At 39.5% G+C, this 21,152-nt stretch overlaps 3 protein-coding genes across 3 annotated transcripts in view; 2 read left to right on the top strand and 1 right to left on the bottom strand.

The window, feature by feature from the left end:
- The first annotated feature begins 149 nt into the window (after nucleotides 1-149).
- On the top strand, nucleotides 150-3,219 carry fbxo36b (F-box protein 36b). The gene is made up of 4 exons (XM_084369219.1): nucleotides 150-272; nucleotides 788-896; nucleotides 1,897-2,069; nucleotides 2,321-3,219. Exons 1-4 carry the CDS (start codon nucleotides 177-179, stop codon nucleotides 2,765-2,767), a joined length of 825 nt encoding a protein of 274 aa, XP_084225345.1. The 5' UTR covers nucleotides 150-176; the 3' UTR covers nucleotides 2,768-3,219.
- Nucleotides 3,220-4,631: 1,412 nt separating this feature from the next.
- Nucleotides 4,632-16,205, top strand: grk7a (G protein-coupled receptor kinase 7a). Its single transcript, XM_084369197.1, has 4 exons — nucleotides 4,632-9,496; nucleotides 10,810-11,265; nucleotides 13,941-14,221; nucleotides 14,485-16,205. The coding sequence occupies exons 1-4, from the start codon at nucleotides 8,900-8,902 to the stop codon at nucleotides 14,822-14,824; spliced, it is 1,674 nt and encodes a 557-aa protein (XP_084225323.1). The 5' UTR covers nucleotides 4,632-8,899; the 3' UTR covers nucleotides 14,825-16,205.
- Nucleotides 16,206-18,631: 2,426 nt separating this feature from the next.
- The window catches only part of LOC311266706 (sodium/potassium-transporting ATPase subunit beta-3-like), a 5,026-nt gene continuing 2,505 nt past the window's right edge, over nucleotides 18,632-21,152 (bottom strand). Inside the window, exons 5-7 of the mRNA XM_084369218.1 lie at nucleotides 20,998-21,048; nucleotides 20,354-20,440; nucleotides 18,632-20,265 (exon numbers count right to left, since the gene is read on the bottom strand). Coding sequence (XP_084225344.1) covers nucleotides 20,098-20,265; nucleotides 20,354-20,440; nucleotides 20,998-21,048 — 306 coding nt within the window. The 3' untranslated portion in view covers nucleotides 18,632-20,097. The remainder of the gene's footprint in view (nucleotides 20,266-20,353; nucleotides 20,441-20,997; nucleotides 21,049-21,152) is intronic.

The raw sequence follows: 21,152 nt of genomic DNA on the forward strand, positions 1-21,152 counted from the left end.
CAAGAAACCATGACTATTATACATAGTTTCTCATATATATATATATATATATATATATATGTATATATATGTCATATATTTGTTCATTTGGTAAAAAAAAGAAAAGAAGAAGCTAAATGCTAACTTTGTCCCTATCTGAGAAAGCCCTGTTGCCATGACAACGCAGACACTTTGACATGGCGTCTCTTTTAACAGACCCGTTGTTTGAAATCTCTGGACGGGCTCCTCCACCCAGTAAGAATTTTCATCACTTTGCTGTCACCAAGTCAGAAGTAAGTATAGATATTTTTGATAAAACTTTTATTGTTTGGGGTTTAAATTACAACTTGCTATCTAGTAAGCCCAGTCCAAGCCCTTAAGCGACCTAACGTCAACATCAACGGTAGCTAGCAGAAGTTTGTTGTTAGCTAGGTTAGCGACAAATATAACGCCTGGTCTGCTGTTTGCTGCTGCCGCTAGTTAGCTAGTTAAATATGTTGGTACCCTGTTTTTGTCATACAAAAAAACCCAACAACAATAAGTTATCAGAGCTTTGAATAAAATAAATAATGAAAGCAGAATGAGAGAAAAGCAACACAAACAACATTTACACTTGTAGCACACATAACGCTAAACTGAAATTCTTAGTGTTGCAATAACGGTACTGTTCCATTAACATACGAATTATAACTCATTGGGTCACTGTGGTGGGTGATGTTATACTGATATTTTTCTTATACCGTAGTGTAGATGGTTAAAAAATAATAAAAAAAAGTGTACTCAAGTTTGGTCATTGGGTCATTTCCAGGTGATTTGGAGATGCTGGAAGATATCTCTGAGAACTGTGGACAGGCACTCCAGGCCTGGAGAACTCAAGGAGTCTCACCAGGACTTCTTGGATGACCCTGGGCTGCAGAGTGAGTGATTCATATTTAACAACGTGACTAAAGCTGAACACATCAGACAAAGCTTAGCATGTTAAGTTCACATCCAATTAATTTGCCACTTGCAATTAGAGGAAGGGGGTGCATGAAATACTAAAATACACGTGGAGAGGTTAAAAGGCCTTTTTCACACAGGTGTAAAGAATGAAATGAATGATTGATCCAATTCAACTGATTCAGTTTCAGGGTCCTGGTATTGTGCACGCTGTCACACAGTCATTGCTTACTGGGATATCTGATTAGGAGAGATTCTTAATGTTACCAGTAACAGATGTGTTTTAGACACGTCTTAATGTCTGCTGTGAGAATATAACAAACCAACTGCCCCTCTTTCATTGTATGGGGTTTAATGGAGCCATGGCAAAGGTCAGAATAGACCTTTTTCACAGCAGGTATATGATACAGTATGTACTTGCAGTACAAGCAAAGTTGACACATTTTTGTTTAAGCTGTTAACAGTTGGTGGTGCCTCTATATAGGTTTTGTGCCAGTAATTACAGGGCAGTTTACAGGTTTGTTTCTGTTTTGCAATATAATGTAGAAAAGAGGGCACATGCTCTGTCAGTTTTGCTTAAATACATATACAAATGCCTGTATAGGAATATCTGCTTTTTATTATACCTTGCTTTCGGTGCTTATCACTCTAAATTTAGGTAGGGTTGCAACGATTTGAGTTTTTTACTGTATGATGACCATCTAGGAAAATGTCTAGGTTTAATGGTATGAATAAATGCGAATAATTTCACAAAATATTATGCCCTGACACACGTGAAACTTGATATAAACTTGAAATATATACATTTGGTAGAATTTAATATCATAGATGTAGATGGTACAATAACTGCGATATACCTTAAAGTCGGTGTACCACTACAACCTAACATTCAGGTTATGTCTTGTACATATATTGAATGTGAGAATGAACTGAATGCTTGAATATGGATGGCAGCTAAAATAATTGGCTTCTTCCCAGGTGAGGTCAGTATGGTTTTCGGTCGTCAGATCTTGCAGTACACCAAAGCTTTGTGCCAAGGCCACTATGATTATCTGGAGCGCCTGTCGGACTCCTTACTCCTGCGGATAATAAATTATCTAGAACTAGAGGATGTGGGTCAGCTTGGACGAACGTCACGCAGGTTCAGGCAGGTGAGTTCCAGAGACACACAAGGAGAGCTGCTGCCAAAAATAATCTGTGTTCTGAGATAAGAAACTTCATGTCTACCATTTAAGGTTTCACTGTTGCACATTTTGTCTTCTGTTGTCTCTGGTGTGTATGCATCATTTTAAATCTGAAGTAATATTCTATTCTTACATTGTTATTAATACATTGGAAACTATAACATGCATCAGCTCATATGTTTATTATAATTTTCCTCATACTTCTCACTTCTCCTCAGCTATGTGGGTCAGAGGAGTTTTGGGAGCAGGCAGTGCGGCAGCGCTGCAACACAGTTTCAGCTGAGGTGGCGTCTCTAGCATTTGAGGTAGGCTGGCGCAGCATCTTCTTTACCAGCAAGCTACAGCTGCAGAAGTTGATCAGCCGCAGAAGGCTGAAGGCGGAGGAGCAAGAGGAAGGACAGGTCTCTGACCTGGAAGCAAAGGCAGAGGAATATCCAGATGAAAGCTCAGATTCAGATCAGACATTCGGTTCAGAGGAGGAATCTCAGCCTGGCATTATCCCTGACCTAAGCCCTGGCAGAGTCCCTGGTACTGACTTTGACGCCAACTCTTACTGTGATGTTAAACCTGGCCGTAACCCTGAACCAGAAGCTGGCTCTGATTCCTGCATGCCTGTGTCTGGCCAACCTTTGGAGGACAACTGTGTTGTGGAAACATTGGTGTAGAACACTTCACTGAGCAATAGTGGAGGAGACTGCAGTGCAAAGCCAGACAAAACACTGAGTTAATCCTGGTGTCAAATGTTGCCTGTGTTTCAGTATTATAGTAATATGCCATTTCTGCACATTCCTCCTCCTAAGTGAGTTGTGTAATGATGATCTAAAGACTATTATCTTTATGTTTTTTAATTTGTTTTTCATTCATGTAAAAATGTAGTTTTTTACATATGTTTGATATGATTGTCAATCCTCTACAGGATCATTAGTGACTTTTTCATTAATATGTCCATTGTGCCATGACTTGTCTGCCTTTTCTTAGTACATTCATAAGACCAACAACAACAAAAAACAACAGGAAATTGTAATATATGAAAATTGTTTTTTTCTTAATATACAAATTGTTACATGTAATATTGTAAGTCGTAGATTTGATATAAAATTGATATCCATTAAGCATTTCTGCTGTCTATGGCTTGTCATTTATGAACTCATTCTGAGTAAAACCTCACTCACTTTCCACTTTCAGATGAGATTCAATTTGAGACGCAAACATGGTAAGTAACTTAAGATATTTATGTGGGAATGCATGCTTATTATGTTTTTTCACTTTAATCGGGTGACTACAAGTACATTCGTAACTAGTAACATGCATGTACTGTAATGAGAAAGAAATACTAGTTTTTGTTCCATTTCGTAGGTCAAGAAATACTTGATTAAGAAAGTAGTCATAATGTTTATCCACAGATATATGGAAAATGAATAAATAAATAAATACTGGGTCACTGGTATCTGGTAGCCTTCTCAAATAACATCTTGATTAAGAGTTATGTAGGAACTACTATTCACTGAGAGGAAGTTTTACTTAATTTTTTCTGTACTCATTCCTTTACAACTACAGTAGTAAGGATTATGTGCGCCTTATCACCAGGTTTGAGCCTGTTACTAATGCGTCTTTCCAACTTGAGGTTTGTTAACCAGTTCAGTGTTGTACTCCAGGCTCCTGTGGGATTAAAACATGTTATCAGCCTATCCAGAAGATGTGGTCCGTTGTTGTCCCATCAGTGAGTACCCACAACAATGCTGAAGGAAGGCTTCGTTCATCCTTACCAGGTACCCCAGCACCTTTAGTTAGCTGCTTTTATTATGGAGGAGTAGCACTTTGAAATCCCAAATCTCAGGTCTGTAAAAAAATTGTCAGACGTAATGTAGGTGCTAATTACAAACAAAACTCATTATGTCATAACAATGTTATGTGTTGAAAACTTGTATCTTGAAGTAAACAAGTGATGGGGCAGAGACACTATACGCTATTACAAGAAACTGTTGAAGCTCTTGAAGCTGTTATTTTAAGGTAAAAATGTTACATAATGTTGTTTTAATTGTTAAAATAATATAATTGTTCCAAATGTGATGGATGTATATAAATTCATGGATCATTTCATAACTCATTTTTTCGTAATAATGTGAAACTAGTTGATCAGTTTGAGTATTTCGTAAAATTGCTTTTGTAATGTGACAACTGATTGTTATGAAAACAGTGGAGAATTCCATTTTTAGCTTAATTTTTTTGTTGTGACAGGTATACAACTGAAGGTGAGGCTTTAGCTGGTTGCTGCACTTTCTACTGCTAATACTGCCCATCCCTTTACCTGCTAATATTAGCAACTGAAATCATATGTTAAATGACTTATTTTTCTGCAGTGCTGTGTTGGTAAAAAAAACAGTATAAAGTATACAAAATATGACAACTAATTAGTGATCGCAGTCAGGAAAACAACAGTGAACCAAATGTTGGCAAGATTTAATATTGGACAGATTTTTTCTGTAGTCTTTTGTTTCCACAGCTATTCTAATAAACTGATATCTGTTTGATACAAGAATGATGTTATTAACTAGAACATCATATACATTGTTCTAATAGATAGGTTGCTATTGATGTCCATCATAAAGATTAACTTAAACATTTGATGATTTGAACATTTGATAGATAGATAGATAGATAGATATGGTGTGATTAGGCTAATACAAAAAAAATCAGTAATACTGTTAATATTAATGATAATTAATAACAATTATGCAATTATAGATCAAATACAAAGTCAAGTTTAGCACAGTTTTCAGAACAGTTACAAAAAGATGCCTTAAAAGGCAGTCACACAGAAGTAGTCATTGGGTCAGTTGCAGTTACATCATGATCTGGACTCCTTTTAGAGACAGATAATGTCTGTTAGTTTTGATAGGATTATGAGACTGCACTCAGTCCCCTAGGGGGCACAAGCTGCTAGTGCTAATGGTCCGTTCTGTGCACAAGTCATAGAAACATCATCAGTGTCTTTCTCTTCTCTTTTCCCTTCCTGTTTGTCTTCCTTTGCTTTATGTTGGCATGCTCTATGCTAAGTGTCTGCAAATACATTAGTGAATAAAGTGTTTTATTTTTGGTCCTTGGTAGCAGTTGAGAGCAAAATCAAGTCTCACGGTGAAGTCTATTCTCTGACATGTTTGAGAAGCATTGATGAAAGACTTGATCAAAGACTGGACCATGATAGTTTTCACAGATATCTGCCACAGTCAGCTGGAACGCTGCACTTGTAACCTAAACCTAAGTGGTTTTAGACAGAACACTGTGAGCTTGAGACAGTTTGAGCAGGGATGAGCCACCTGTGCTACTGGCCTGCACTGCATCTCCTTAAAGGGTTATTTCACCATTTCTTCTGATCTCTGAATTCTTTCAGCTCTGCCTTGTGTCCAGAAGGTATATAAAAATAGCTGTTTCCTGCTGGTGGATGAATGTTTACGGAAGGCCACATAGAAGTCATCTTCCACTACCTCTTGCTGCACCCAAGCTTTAAAATTTGCAAATACTTCAGTCACTAACTTTTCTGGCCTGTTGGGAACCTCCCTACAGAATGTGAAGTTCCTGATGATAACCAGATGTGGACAACATCCTTATTCAGCGTGGCAGCTTTCCTTTGTGACCTCTTGGGTTGAAGACAAGCTCCATTCTTACCATAGACTTTGCACAGTGTAATGTAGTTTTGAACAAAATCCCACCAGACCTGATTTTTGGATCAGGCAGCAGGTGGAAATGTCCAAGGTTGAAATAATAGTTTCCGTGTCTGCGTTTCCGTGAGGGTCCGCTTTGCTCCTCGTGCCATAAATGTCGGCATCCGACCATGTCCGTGAGGTCCAACTCACATTACGGTAACATTACATACAGTTGTCTTTTATTCACATGTATGGTTATTTCATTTCCTCCTTTACCTCATTTAAAGTGACATGACAGCACACATCTCTTGATGCTGATTGAGAAAAGAACAGGTTCTGTGTACTCAATGTGGAAGCACTTTATTGCATTCCCACCTTCTTATATGTAATTCCCACTACTCTGCTGGGAATACTTTCCATCCACTGCCTCTTGCTTGAAAGCTTGAGAGAGGACATAAGAGGATGGAGCCAGACCACGTAGAGACCACGAAGCAGACCATGTGGGAGATAGGATGAGAATGCTCTGCACATCTTAACCTTTACTCCCTCCTCAGGCCAAGCTAATCCTCCCAAGGTTAAAGGAGCAGGCGGCTCAAAGATCAAACATCTAAATCAGAAAAGATCATACATTTAAAACAGATCATATCTAATTTTTCATTAGTTTGTGTAAAGCTGCTGTTGTAAAAATGTTTTCAATAATTACTTTCATTTGTGATGGGCCCTCAATGAAAGTTACACGGCTCAGCAGGGATCCACTGTAGAGTACATGGGGAAACCCATAGAGTGACGTGTGAGCTATCAGCTTACCTCTCTCTCTCTGCCCTCCCTGACCCAGTTAAAGATGAAACCTGTGGTCTCTTTGCATTCACTCAGGAGGCTTAAGTGCTTTACTGACACTACGATCCATTTAAAGCATGATTGACATTTGACATTTGATATTTATGACAGGTGTCTTTAATTGGCAAGATGTCTCTTTCTCTATACAATTTAGTTTAGTTTATATTTTGGTGGAATACTAATAAGTAGTGCTTGTATTTCTAGTCCGTCCTTCATTCTTGTAATTCGTCACAATTGGTCATTTTCTTTCCCTTTTGGGAACCCCTGGATGCTCTGTGTGGTAGTCTTCATGGCCTTTTGTAAGTCAAAATAGTCTGGAGCTCTCTGAAGGCAAGCAAAGCCCTTGATCTTGTGTAGGCCACTGACAGCTTGAGACCATTTGAGAAAGGATCAGCTAATATTATCCAAGGTTTATCTTACTGAATTGGCCTACACCACCATCGCTGTAGTTTAGGGTTACTGCCAAAAGCAACAAAGGAAGGAAAAAGCCAGTTCATTACATCACACATATATAAAAATGAAGACCACCTTTCTGTATAGAGTATTGTACAGTATATATTGATGCCATCTAATACCAGAATTGTAATAAGATGAGAGTACAGCTTGACATGGAAAGCTAATGTCTGTTTTAGCTCAATCAGAAATATACTAAAATATTTTGTGTGTGTTAGATGTCAGGTGTATCACAGGCCCCTGGTATAACCTCAGTGCTGTTACCTGATTGAGGTCATAGTCTTCAGGCTTTTCATAAACCAAGCTCTGGCGTCACATTTGTCTGATCCTCCCGAGTCCCTCGGTTGACTCTCGATTTTAACAACTGATGCTACATTGTTATCCGCAGTTTTAAAGATGTGTACTGTACTGTAGGAATAGGGAAAATTATTTGCCTGGCATGTGCACTTCTGACACGGTATTTTACACAAAATTTAAGCAACAAACTGAAACATAAAACAAACATAAAACACATTGCATGACTGGGATGAGCAGGGAGAAGAAAAATATATATTGCCTGCCCACTTCTCACAACAGATAATATAAATGCTGTACCGCATATAGTTTACTTTGAACAACTTTTTGAGTATGTGTGTGCTGCTATGCACACATAAAAACATGCATACGAGACTAAACACAAGTATTACTGATCATGCTCATTTTTTGTCTGTATAAAGTATACATTTTCTGAAATAAATAATAGTTGAACCAGCCAAAAGTATTCCCCCGAGAACTCAAATGGCAAACACGCTGTTTTGAAAATACTTCAACATAAATGCATTATTTGTCAATATCAAAATCATTATCTATTAAACTACTCAGTAACTCAGTTCAGTGATGTGTATATTTATATTTTAGATTACATTATAAATACGACATGGCTAATTAAAATATTAAAATATACTATGTATGCATCTAAATGAGTATTTACTCACAGTTCACTTTATAGTAATGTCCTTTACATTGCATGTGCATTTTGTTGTAAAAAGATAAAGTGATAATTGTAATAATGTTAGGTGGACTTTTTGAAATACTTTTGGTAGTTGTCATCAAAGGATGGTCACTGATCAATGAGTGTAAAATATAAGAATGAAAGTGCTTGTTGGAAGAAAAAGTAGCAGACAGAATAGGATTAAGTATGTGCTTTGTTGAAACTGGGAGGAGAAAAGATGTAGGTGGATATATTGACACCTTTTACAGCCATGGTTTATTATAGTGACTGCATCAGTGAAAATCGTCATTGGTGTCCTGCTAAAAGCTCCAAATAAGTCTTTTTTTCTATCTATATGCAACAATATGATATTAAAACCCCAAACCAAACATAACCTTGTCACTCCAGAATGGTTTTTGAGTGGACAAAAACTACTATGACAGTTTTTTTTAAAAGTGTTTTGCTTTTTCCAGAGCATTATCATCCTTCTTTCACTTGGTCTCACCATTAAATGCATAGTCAACAGATCCCATCAGACCACTACTGTACTGGAGACTACTGAACACCATTCGCAGATATAGAGGGCTACAAAGCCTCTTAGGACAGAGCCCGCTTACGATTCCCTTTCTGTGCACAGCATCCTTGAATAGACCACACAAAGATCCTTAAGCCAAAATCCCTCCCTGGTATTTAATTCTAAATGAGTAATTACTGGGTGTGTCAGTGTGTCTTAGGTTTGCAGGTAGGCTGGGTGGAGGAGCTCATTTGCACGCTGGCTTTAGAGCGAATTGCACTCTCACATAGACACACACATCCTGAAAGGCACTGCATCCCTGAGGAGCAACTGAAGAGCCCAGTCACTTAGGGGGGACAGACCACATACAGCCGCCAAGATGTGTGACATGGGGGGACTGGATAACCTGGTGGCCAACACGGCCTACCTAAAAGCCCAGGGTGGTGATGACAAGGAGATGAAAAAGCGTCGTCGAAGCTTGTCTCTCCCCAAGCCTGAGCAATGTGCTGCAGCACGAGCTACCGTTGAGAAGGACTTTACAATGCTTTGCGAAAGGCAGCCTATTGGCAAAAAATATTTCCGCGACTTCCTGGCAACGAACAAAGATTTTAAGCTTGCTGCCGAGTTCCTGGATGAGCTGTATGACTGGGATCTGGCTGAAGGTGCACCAAAAGACAAGGCACGCCAGAATATCATCAACAAGTTTTGCAAGGCCGACTCCAAGAACTTCCTGTCCTTCCTCACTGGAGAGCCCGCTGACAAATGCAAAGCTGTGACAGATGCGACCTTTAGTGAGGTGATGAAAGGCAAAGTCCAGGAAGGTGTAAGAGAATTTCTAAAAGCCAAACCCTTCACAGATTACCAGGCCAGCCCATTCTTTGATAAATTCCTCCAGTGGAAAGAGTATGAGAAACAGCCCATCAGTGACAAATACTTCTATGAGTTCAGAACTCTAGGAAAAGGAGGCTTCGGAGAGGTAAGCATTCAAACACATCTACCTATAATTTTATAAAAGTCTGTTGTGAATGTGTGTGTATGTGTTGTGACAAATTATATATATTTTAATACTACTGTTAGATGTAGAAAAAAAAAAGTATTATCATCATATTTTATATAATGTATGCAAAAATTCAAGATAATATGCATCCTGCATCTTTTGGAACTATAATGATAGTACTCTATAAGTAGTATTATATCACTGTCGTTCCATCCTTAGAAAAACCCCTAAGCTACAGAGGTATATTTTCTTTGAAGCATAAGAAAGGATATTTGTGGACAGGAGGTCATACCTTACATAATCATGAGGATTTACCTTGCCCCAAGGTGACCATGAAGCCTGGTAGCATATAGGCAAAATCATGGTTTATGTTTCACAAAGTAATAAATATAAAGCCACAATGCAGGAAGCACTAATCTTGCTTTGACAGAGCTAGCAAAGTGCTCTGATCTATCAGACGCTGATTAATTAAATCTTTTAATGAGATCAAGATCCATTTTCAATACAGACCTGAGGACAAGGGTTTCCTGTTTTAGAAGACACACTGCTAAGCAAACAATGTACAAGCGAGTTTTTGTGAATGAAATACATTGTTGCGGGGGTTGAGATTGATGAGAGATATCTGAAGAAAATGAAAGGCAAATTATCAAATCTCATCATGACTCAGCCTATTAGCTTCATTAGCACATATAGAGGACCTACTATCGACCCTTGAGGAACCTCTTTTCTGAGTCAGGCTCTTAGCAACGAGTGTGTAGAAAGGCACATTATTGATTGAAACTACTAATGTAACTTTCTCAGCAAAATAATGCAGTGGACAAACATGATCTCCTGTCTATGGAGAGGAAAATACCAGAAGTGAATGTTTAGTTAAAGATGTGAGTGAGAAAGATGGCAAATTGGTCAAGCTAGGTTGGCTTCTTGAAACAAATTTCTTGTCTTCAGTCCTACCAGTGATTCTATATCAGTGTTACATTTAAGAGAAATTGTAAAATGAGACAAAGCGAACAAATCCCCCATTGCTCGTGTAAAAGAGGGATTATTTGTGATTCTATTCTATTCTGAAATATGTGATGGCATAGATTTATGATTTGAAAACATCTGTCTAGTCTATTTTGTTTGATATACCATGAACAGTTTCTTTAAACTTTCATTTCCATTAAAACGTATTAGTAGTCCAATTTTTTTTAATTTACTTCTGATCAATGTAGCGCAATGGTTTCTGTACCTGCCTTAGAACTGTGTGGACATTTAAAGTCCTCCTTTTTAACAAATCATCTGTGTTTCTCCAGGTATGCGCTGTTCAGGTAAAGAACACAGGCCAGATGTATGCCTGCAAGAAGCTGTGTAAAAAGCGACTGAAGAAGAAGGGTGGTGAGAAGATGGCCCTGTTGGAGAAGAAGATCTTGGAGAAGGTTAACAGTCTGTTCCTGGTCAACTTGGCCTACGCTTATGACACCAAGACCCATCTGTGCCTTGTCATGACCCTGATGAATGGAGGAGACCTCAAGTACCACATTTACAACATAGGCTATGACGGCAAGGGTAACGACAAGGGCATTGAGATGAAGCGCATCATCCACTACACAGCGCAGATCACCACCGGCATTCTGCATCTGCACGACATGGATATCGTATACCGTGACATGAAGCCCGAGAACGTGTTGCTGGACAGCTTTGGCCAGTGCCGACTTTCAGATTTGGGTCTGGCCATAGAGATTGCACCAGGAAAGACCGTCACCCAGATGGTGAGTCGATGTACACACTTGAACAGTGACTTTCTGGTTGAAATTGCAAACACCCATCCCGCAACACAATAAAAAAATAAAACAGTCACACAATAAAGAAGTGCACAAAGTTGCACTCTCAAAGCCATTAGGATGCTGTTAACATAAGAAGACTTGGCTGGACATCCGTCAGCAATGATAATGGGAATCATAATAAGATTTTACATTGTGGTAAAAGATATCTACCGTAGAAGGCCATTCCATCTATTATTTAAAGACTTGGGAGTTGCATTCACCAAATGGCAGCCAGGCTGTTATGTGTAGCCCATCTCTACATCAACAAGATCTGAAGTCATCATCTGCATGGTTGGACTAAGTTTTAAACCACACAAACTCACAAACAAACTGCAACAGAACAGAAATACTAAGAAACAGAGAGCACTAGCTGCTAGGTGATACCTTATCTACATCTTCACCGTGTCCATGCTCACTTATCCGAAGATGAGGATGAAGCTCAAAACTGGACTCAGGCTTTTGGACAGGCTGTCAATCTTGGTCAGGTTTTTACTTTAAATCCGGACAGGGATTACTGGATTGCTTAAAGATCTGTGCAATGACAGTCTCTGAATCCATTATATAACTCATTTGATCCTTGAGTAGTCAGATTATAGCCTAGCCATTTATAGGCTAACGTTTGGTTTAGGGGCTAGGTTCAAGACCTTGGAGGTCCAGTGCTTGTAGCAGTAGCAGTCAATGAATGTAAGAAGGAGCTTGGTTGCAGAGATTTAGTTATTTCTGTAGAGGCGAGAGAGTTGCCTGCAGCACACTTCATGAGGCCTGTAGGCTGTGGTCTGTGAAAGAGTAGCACAGATGTCAGCGTTCAGCTTGATGTTACACCATAATGGCTGCACAGGGGGCTCTTGCATTAAAACTAAGGGTCACCTCAACAATATGCAAAAGAGAAGGTTGTCAGATCATCATGATAGGCTGTCGGATCAGTCCGTTTTGGTCACTTTTTGACAAATGGTGATTATATATATGACTTGTATTTTACAGATTGGGCAGGACCACAACTTAATGAAATTACTCATGAAAGAGTTGAAGAATGAGCCAGTGTACAGAAAATTATTTTCAAATATTTTTTGAATACCTCCTGTATATTAAACCTCACCCGCCCTAATCTGACCTAAAAAATAGGAAGCATTTTGCAAGGGGTTTCTCTTCAGGCTTTCTTCAGGACTTACTTGCAGTAGCAAAGAGTAAGCTCTCGGTTCCATGAAAGTCCAATAAGCTCATTATCCAGTACTCTGATGCTCCTCAGCCAGCCAGAATGACTGGGCTAACCTCCTCTAGGCAAGGCTGGCTTTGGTCCCCTAATCCTCTTAGCGGGCATTACACAAGTCTGTCCCTGATTAGACTGACAGATCCAGGTAAAAACCTATGTTGAATATGTTAAGACATGTTAGTTTGCAAACAAGGTGACTTCAACTGGGCTGAACAATGTTTATAAGATCTGATTCTTGCATGAACTAAGATTATCTTTGTAGCCTTATTGAGTTTTGCTCCTTTTTGCTGAGTGTGCACGTTATTTGTTAAGTTAAAATGATTACCAACAGATACACACATGTCAGATGGACAGAATATTCTCACAAAAAGCCTCCAGGGCAAGTTGAAAATAATGCAGGGGTTTAATGGAGTTGCACTCTAGTTGACATGGGAGTATTAGGACAAACAAGTATCGCATGCAAACATGCTTAAGTTTGGTCAATGGAGTTGTACTTCATCAGTCAGAAGAGCCTATCCAGGTATGACTAAGTCTTGTCACACTTGCAAAGGACAGATTTTAATACATACATGCAAAATATTAATAGGATGCTTAAATGTCTTTAAGTGTTAACATATTAAAGTGGCTGTAAAAGGACAGTACATCCAACAGAACTCATAAGGACCTCCAACAAAAGATTTTTACAACAGGGTTTCTTCAGGAATTCGTAGTAGTGAAGTGTAAGCTCTCGGCTCTACGCCAGTGTGAGGTGTGCATGCATTAATTATGCATCGGAGGCATGTCTACGTGCCGTCTGGATGTTACGTATTTCTGCTAGAGACTGTAGCATCCAGAAATGGCCAGCCTTTATATAAGAGGCTGGACAACTCTGTCAGTGTGTAGACACACATGACTCTTGACAGGTAGTAGGCTTAGCATTAGGATTAAGCTCCTGGTCCGAGGCTGCAGGTGAGGTCACAGAGGGAAGGGAGCAGAGGAGCCGGAAGAGAGTGAGCAAGAGATGAAAAGGTCAAAGTTGCACAGAGGGATACAGAAAGAAGATAGCGATGAGTAGATGAAAGCTTTTAGTAACCAAGGCAACTGATCTGTGTAACACTTCAGTGTCAGTGTCACTTGACATCACTTTGAAGGTGTGACTGTTTTAAAGTTGTTCTTTACCAGTCTGACCTCCCACAAGACCAGCTTTTCGTTCTCTGTGTCATGTTGTTGAACTAACACATAAGTCTGTTAATGTCCGTTGGCTGTACAGTCTTTGCTTCCATCTGCAGAACTCAATGCTAACATAGTAGAAATCCTAAAGGTCTGAACATATAAAACACACCATGACTTCTAACAAGTTAAAATGTACAATAAAATGATTTATAGATGAACCTTATTTTCAGTCTTCCTCCTACTCTTCTCTCTCCTCCAGGCTGGTACTGGAGCATACATGGCCCCTGAGCTCCTGAGCAAAACTCCATACAGGACGTCGGTGGACTGGTGGGCCCTGGGCTGCAGTATCTACGAGATGGTGGCCGGATACACACCTTTCAAAGGCCCAGACAGCAAGAAGGAGAAGGTGGAGAAGGAGGAGGTACAGCGTCGTATTCTCAACGAGGAGCCCAAGTGGGAGCACAGGTGCTTCGATGCTGTCACCAAGGACATCATCCAGCTGTTCCTCAAGAAGAAAATAGAGGAGCGCCTGGGCATGAGGTAAGAGGTTCTTCTTCCCTTTTAAGTGATAAGCAAGCTGCTGTTAAGTGGTTGCACAGTGGTGCAGTAAATCTGAATCTATGCAATCAGTTGTTAATTTTTTGAAGAGTATTTATTCATTTATAGTTACCTCATGTAATTTGGTTGATATTTTCGTGCATTAAAAAACTGAGATTGGAGCAACAAGCTTATTTAGAATTAACTAGTCTGACATTTTAGTTTTGAAACACTGACGTAGAAGTATATTTTTACCTTCTCATCAGGAACAACTTGGAGGATCCCAGGAAGCATGAGTGGTTCAAGACCATCAACTTCCCCCGTCTGGAGGCCGGGCTGGTGGATCCTCCTTGGGTGCCCAAGCCCAATGTTGTCTATGCCAAGGACACCGGCGACATCGCCGAGTTCTCCGAGATCAAGGGCATTGAGTTTGATGCCAAGGACGACAAATTCTTCAAGGAGTTTAGCACAGGCGCCGTGGCCATCCCGTGGCAGCAGGAGATGGTCGAGACTGGACTGTTTGACGAGCTCAATGATCCCAACAGGAAAGAGGGTGGAGGAGATCCCGATGATGAAAAGAAATCTGGCACGTGTATATTGCTGTGAGAAGCCACATGTTTGATATCATATACCAAAAAATAACACTCAATAATTTTTTTGTTTTCTCAGTCAGACGCACATTAACATTGATGTAAAAGAGTCATGTTTTTACGAAAGAGGGGAACACGAGCATCTGTGTGGATGGTACATCCCTCTCTTGTAAGGATGGTCACGGTTTAGAGGTGTATTGCTTTCGAGGCAAGGTTGTGAAGGATGTGGTGATGTATTCTGAGCATCATCTCTCGGGTTCACATCTTCTCTTGCAAACAGACGTATCTTATGATGTAGACATGCAACCATGTTAAACATAAATGACTGGTAGGAGTAATTTTTTTGAATAGTCAGTAAAAGGCCTGTGTGCCAGGAACACAACTATTTTATGAAGAAAATGTCTAAATCCAAACAAAGTATTTGCAGTAGACGTACCTGCTGAAGCGATGCTGTTACATCCAACATTAAGCTTTAAACCAGTTGGAACGAATGTCTTCTAGACCTTGAAATTGTTCACTTTGAGTATCTTGTAGTGGACCGTGTACAACATTTTATAGCACTCCCCCACCATCTTATGCCCTTTACTGATGCCATCATAAGGTCACACTATTTCTACGATGAAGGGTGCTTTGTAAGCACATGCAGCAGAGTAGTTCTAGTCTTTAAATGTTATGCTGTGATCCTAAACCTAATAATTAAGGCTGATCATGCATTTACATTCTACATATTTTAGTTTTATATAAACTATAAAAGGCATTTGTTGCAATTGTATTTATTGTATATAAATAAATTGATCTATATCTATGCACAGAGAGAAAAGCAAATATGTAAGTAATTTAAACTTAGAAAGACAATGAAGAATACAGAACACTTCTTCACTGAGTCCCTCTACTGTTGGTGCTATGAGGCTCAACTTAGTGAGAATGGAGACTCTGTAGCCCTGGGATGCTGGGAGAGAGATGAGTGCAGTTAATTGCTGCATATGAAGGAGGAACATTTAGAGGAGTTGGGCAATAAATTCCTGTACCAGGAATGTGCAGGTTGCCCTGTACACGGCCCTGAAACACTGTGATACTTCAGGGCTCTTTTCTTAGTTTGAGGTGAGTGTAAATAACTCAAACTAGCCTGATTTTTGAAGAAGACTCCACTGTTGTGGTTGTTAAGATGAGTATAGAGACTCGGGTTAGGTCAAAAGAAAATCCTTGTTATTCTTGTTTACTTGTCTCAGGGTATTTATTACCAGATGTTGGGCAGAAGTGAGTTTTTACGGTTAATGTTAATATGATATAAATATATATGATACATGTACTTGTAAATATAACATGAGAGGAATTGCTACATTAGAGATGTCAGATGTAAAGCAGAAACTTCATTGACTCTTGAATCATTTGAGTAAATTAAAATATATGTCTTTTAAAATGTGTGTCTGTTCTGTGATGATGAATATTCATGTGTTTGTCTCAGTGGATTAGATGCAGCCTTGAGGCTTTAAGAGCACAACTACCACCAGCGTCAGAGAACGCCTCAAATTGTGCCATGTTACGTATGTTCTCTGGGCTATATATAACCACAGAGAAAGTGCTGCTGAGGACTCTGGAGTAAAACCTAAAAATATCAGCTGCATTAATCCCCTTCAGGATGCTGACTACAGCCAGGCTGTGCTCCAGGCCGCCACAAATTGGCAAGTTCAACTCTTAGCTCATAAGGCGATAACCAGTGTTATCCTTGCGCCTTCTTTACTTAAATCAGCTTCAAATCCCCTCTGAGGCATCTCAATGTTACTGTCAAAAGACGGTCTTGGCAGAAAACAACAGCTACATTGCTGATTTTTCATTGTGTTTGATTCGTTTTTGATTAAAAGACTTTTTTGTTTTTAAAGAAATCTTTTAAACAGATAAAACACAAGTATTATCATTTATGAGAGATATTTCTAGTTCAGACATTCAGCTCTAAGTCGTTCCAACATTTACAACATTTCCCAGTTTATTTTCTTTGGCCACAAGTCCAAGAGACAGGTAAAAATATCCATTCGCTGTTTTCTTTAGTCTCCAACAGTGCTTGTACACAGCGTTCTAAGCGTTCTCAAGGATGGTAAGAGTTAAGGAGACTCTGGATTCATGCTGCAGCTAAATCCTGAGAGATTATCTCACATAGCAGGACCCGGGTACACACTGCTGCTGACAGTGAAGGACAGAGCTGCTGCCGCTGAGGGGCACTGTGGGAACTGGATGGTTGAGGTGGTGTGAAATTAGAGCAGACAGGTGTGATCAGACTTCTCTTTCACTGACTGATGTGTTCTGACTTCTACAGCCGAGGCAGTCTCCGTGGGCGCAGTTACAGGTACAACCATTCACGCAGCGGTGAGGCTGTAGTGAGTTTGAGAAAACATCAAATGAATAAGAAATAAAGCCAGTGGCTGAAAGTAACTTAGTACAATTTTGCGGTACTTGTACTTTACTTTTACTCCTCCACTACATTTATTTGACAACTTTAGTTACTAGTTACTTTGCAGATTTAGTCATTTTAGTAACACAAAATGTACTGAACTTATAAATCATGTATAATATTATAGTTAAAGATAAAACTTTATTCGTCCCTGAGCAGCAGATAAACTATATAAGATATGTAAACCATCTTTAACAGCGTAAACATTAGAGTGATGAACAAATCAATGCACCAATAATTAAATAATATAACATACATTATTCTAAAATATGCTATTCTGCATAATGAATACTTTTATTTTTGATACTTAAAGTATATTTTGATGCTAATACTTTTTTCTTAATTTGACTCAGAAAAAAAAAAATCAGTTTGTGTTTTCAGGAAAAAAGAGATGTAAAATTCTTCATTCATGTCCTCAGTATCCCTGCAAATGTCCCTCTGGCAGCTCCATGTTGGAGCCACACACTGGCTCTCAGCTCTGCCCGTCTTGTTTCTGGCTCCCTCGTGTGGATGCAGATTCTTGCTACAATGATGGTGAGAATATGATTGAATGCCAACACATGACAATCTCACTAATCTCATTCAACCTGCCTTCTCTCCGTTTAGACTGTCACGTTATAAAGCGTGAAAACAATTCTACATTCAAACTCTAGTGTTTCATATAATTTAATTTGACATCTATAACGCTGCCTTCTCTCAAAAACAGAGATAAACTGCAAAACCAGGCTAAAAACCAAAAGCAGCAGTGGACAGTAACTTAGTACAACCACTCAAATACTAACAGTACTTTGAAGTATTTGTATACTAAGTATTAGGTGGTACGTTGAACTTCTACTCCACTATATTTATCTGTCAGCTGTAGTTACAAGTTACTTTACAAATGAAGACATACAATCATACTGTCCATACGGAGCCCCTCTAAAGATCAGATCAGTACTTTCCAACCTTTTTGGCTTGTGACAGAAAGCAGCATCTGGTCGGGGCCCAATGCACATTTCAGATGTCTGTAGGTTTTTAGTGGTTCCATCAAAGATTGATTTCCCCTCTGAGCCTCTCAGCCGGCTTCTTTCAAATAACTATTTGAGGTTAAATAAGTAAATCCATTTTATAGATCAAACACCTAATCGATTAATGAAAATAATCTTTAGTTGCAGCCCTGAACTGTATATGAAGTAGTTAAAACTAACTCTACCTCAACCAGCTACAACAGTAAAATGCTGCTTACATCAGTCTAATAATGTCACACATAAAAATATGTCAGTCACAGAGGCAGTTATTTCTGCACAATACATCCAGCTCTTGCTATTGTATTTGTCCCACCACTGACAGAAATCTGCAGCTCAAATGAAGAAATCAAGCGGGAGAATATCTTTTTTTTTTTTTCTTCAAAATCACTTTTATTCCACAATTTATTTCATCAGGTCTTAAGGCACCCTGAAGAGATGTTACAAGTTGTTCTTTCAAATGCGGGTTCCTTTTAAGACTGTGTAAACATAGCTTTGAATAAGATAATTTCCTGTAAATCTTTGCTTAAATTATTTCTTTACAGTGCACAGACATTGTGTTTTGTGACAAAAATACAGTGTGAATTAAGTAAATATGGTAGATAGTGTATATATATACATTGAAGAGTAATAGATTGGCAGACAATCAGATCGACAGGCTGAAGAAGAGAGAAAACTAACAAACAATCTTTGAGACCCAGATAGATATACAGATCACGTTAAGATATACAGTACATAGTTACAGTGAACTTTTTTATTTTTGCAACGCTTTCCCAGTGCCTCTACGCCTTAAAAGCAGTTTTTACACTGTACCTTCTATATGTGTGTGTGTGTGTGTGTGTGTGTGTCGCCTCGGCCACCATCCATACGCAGCACCCTTGCGAGGTGGAGCGAGACAACTTCTCTACAGTCCTGGAGGGCTTACCCACAATGTCGGCTATTGCAGTGGAGAGGTGAGTAAACAGGAAGACGGGCAGACATACAGACAGACGCACATGCAGACAGACAGACAGACGGACAGACGGCACAAGACTGGGTTGTGGCTACGCGGACCACAACACATAGATCTATCTATAATTCCCTAAATATGGTTCACAATGTATTTATATGTAGAAAGGGACTTTGTAATTGGCATTTCATATACAGGGATACAGTGGCTATACTTGATTATCAAGGTACGTTCCTATGAAGTCTTTGTGATGTGATGATGTGAATACTCTGGAGATGAGTTGGAAATGTTCTACTTTCTCAGTTGTACTATACAGCAAGATAAAAATCCTCTCGACACCAGACAGTCGTTCATACAGCTCGAAGAGATGAAAACACCACTCTCTTCCCGACAGCGGGAAGATCTAAAAAACAGTTTTAAAAAAAAAAAACAAAACAAAAAAAACTTGTATCAGCACTTACACAACAGCTCCGAATGGCTTGGTTGCAAATGGCTATAAGTTATCTAATCACATCGACGCTAAAAAATAGAAATAATCATAAACTGAGTGAGGAATGGGCAGTGCAACGGGTGACAGAAGGGATGGATGGATGAGGAGGAGGGGGAGCAGAGCCTGGTGTCATGTTCTGGGGACGTTTGAGGAGGTCAGCAAGGAATCATGAAGGAAAGAAGGGTCAGAAATGTCATCAAAGCAACATTCAACATCTATCTGGCTCTCCCGCTGGAATCCTGCATCAAAACTGTTTGGCCCCATCCCCCCAAATATGTCATATTTGTGACATATTTGACACTTCCTTCCTTTTTTTGTTTTTAAATTTTAAACATAAATCCTTAGCAAACGTTGGCAGCCTCTGCGTTGGGTTTTTCCTTTTACCGGCCGGTTTCTCCCTTTACTCGACCACCTTGATCCTGAAGGTGACGCGGCCCAGGAACTTGTCCCTTTCGTCGTCGTTGCGCAGGTCGCTGCCCTCTACCCTGCACTCCACCGCCAGCTCCTTGTTGTAGTCCTCCTTGGTGAGCAGCAGCTTCACAGCCACCAGGGGCTGCACGTAATCCTCCTACATCGGGAAGGAGACAGTCGCCTGTCAATAACACATCCCTGGGAGGACGTTAGAGGACACGATCTGACAGGGGATGAATACTTACATGGGCTCTCTTGCCGTAGTAGGGGAAATACATCTTATCAATACGCCCCTCAATGGGGAAATACTGCATTTGGATTGGGGATTCTTTCTGCAGGGAAGAACATGTGTTAGTGGATGTAAGTCTGACATGAAATGCATTTAAGCATGTTAGATTAATAGCAAATGAGACTTTTTTTCAAAGACCACATAAGACGGGACGTGAAAAAAAGGAAAATTAATGACCCTGCGTAGTTGGTGAGAGATTTAAACGAGGTAGAGAACATGATGTGTCTGCTTTAATCTGCCAAGAAGTACATTTGTGGCTGAAAATAGCGCCGATTATATTAAAATGGCTTGAGCATGGCACTAAGATGAGTTCAGAAGCACCTGCATAATGACCTGTTACATAATCAAAATGCATTAACACTCCTACTGGCCTTATCCTCATAATTTACATATTATCTTACCCTAAAGCCGTCAGTGACAGCATGCAGAAAGAAATCGGACAGAAAGGAAACAAAAAAGGAGGAAGAAATGAAAGCAAGATCAACAGAAAGAAAATATTGAGACTGTTATGGTCATTTTTATGAAAGAAATGAAGACAGAAAAACATACACATACAAACAAGTGGCACATGTACGGTAGAGTGTGGAGAAATGTGTTTACTTTTACTGTGCAGTTGATGTAGGGATCTCCACGAGGCTTCAGGCCGATGATCTATGAGGTGAGGGAAACAGGAGAGGTTGAGACTGTGCAGAGAGGCTGCTGCATGACGTTAGACATTAATCACTTATTTTGGGAGCTGTCAGCAAGTGGCTAAA

Source organism: Pagrus pagrus (genome assembly GCF_965226575.1).
Source record: "Pagrus pagrus genome assembly, chromosome: 12".
NCBI classification, from domain to species: Eukaryota; Metazoa; Chordata; class Actinopteri; order Spariformes; family Sparidae; genus Pagrus; species Pagrus pagrus.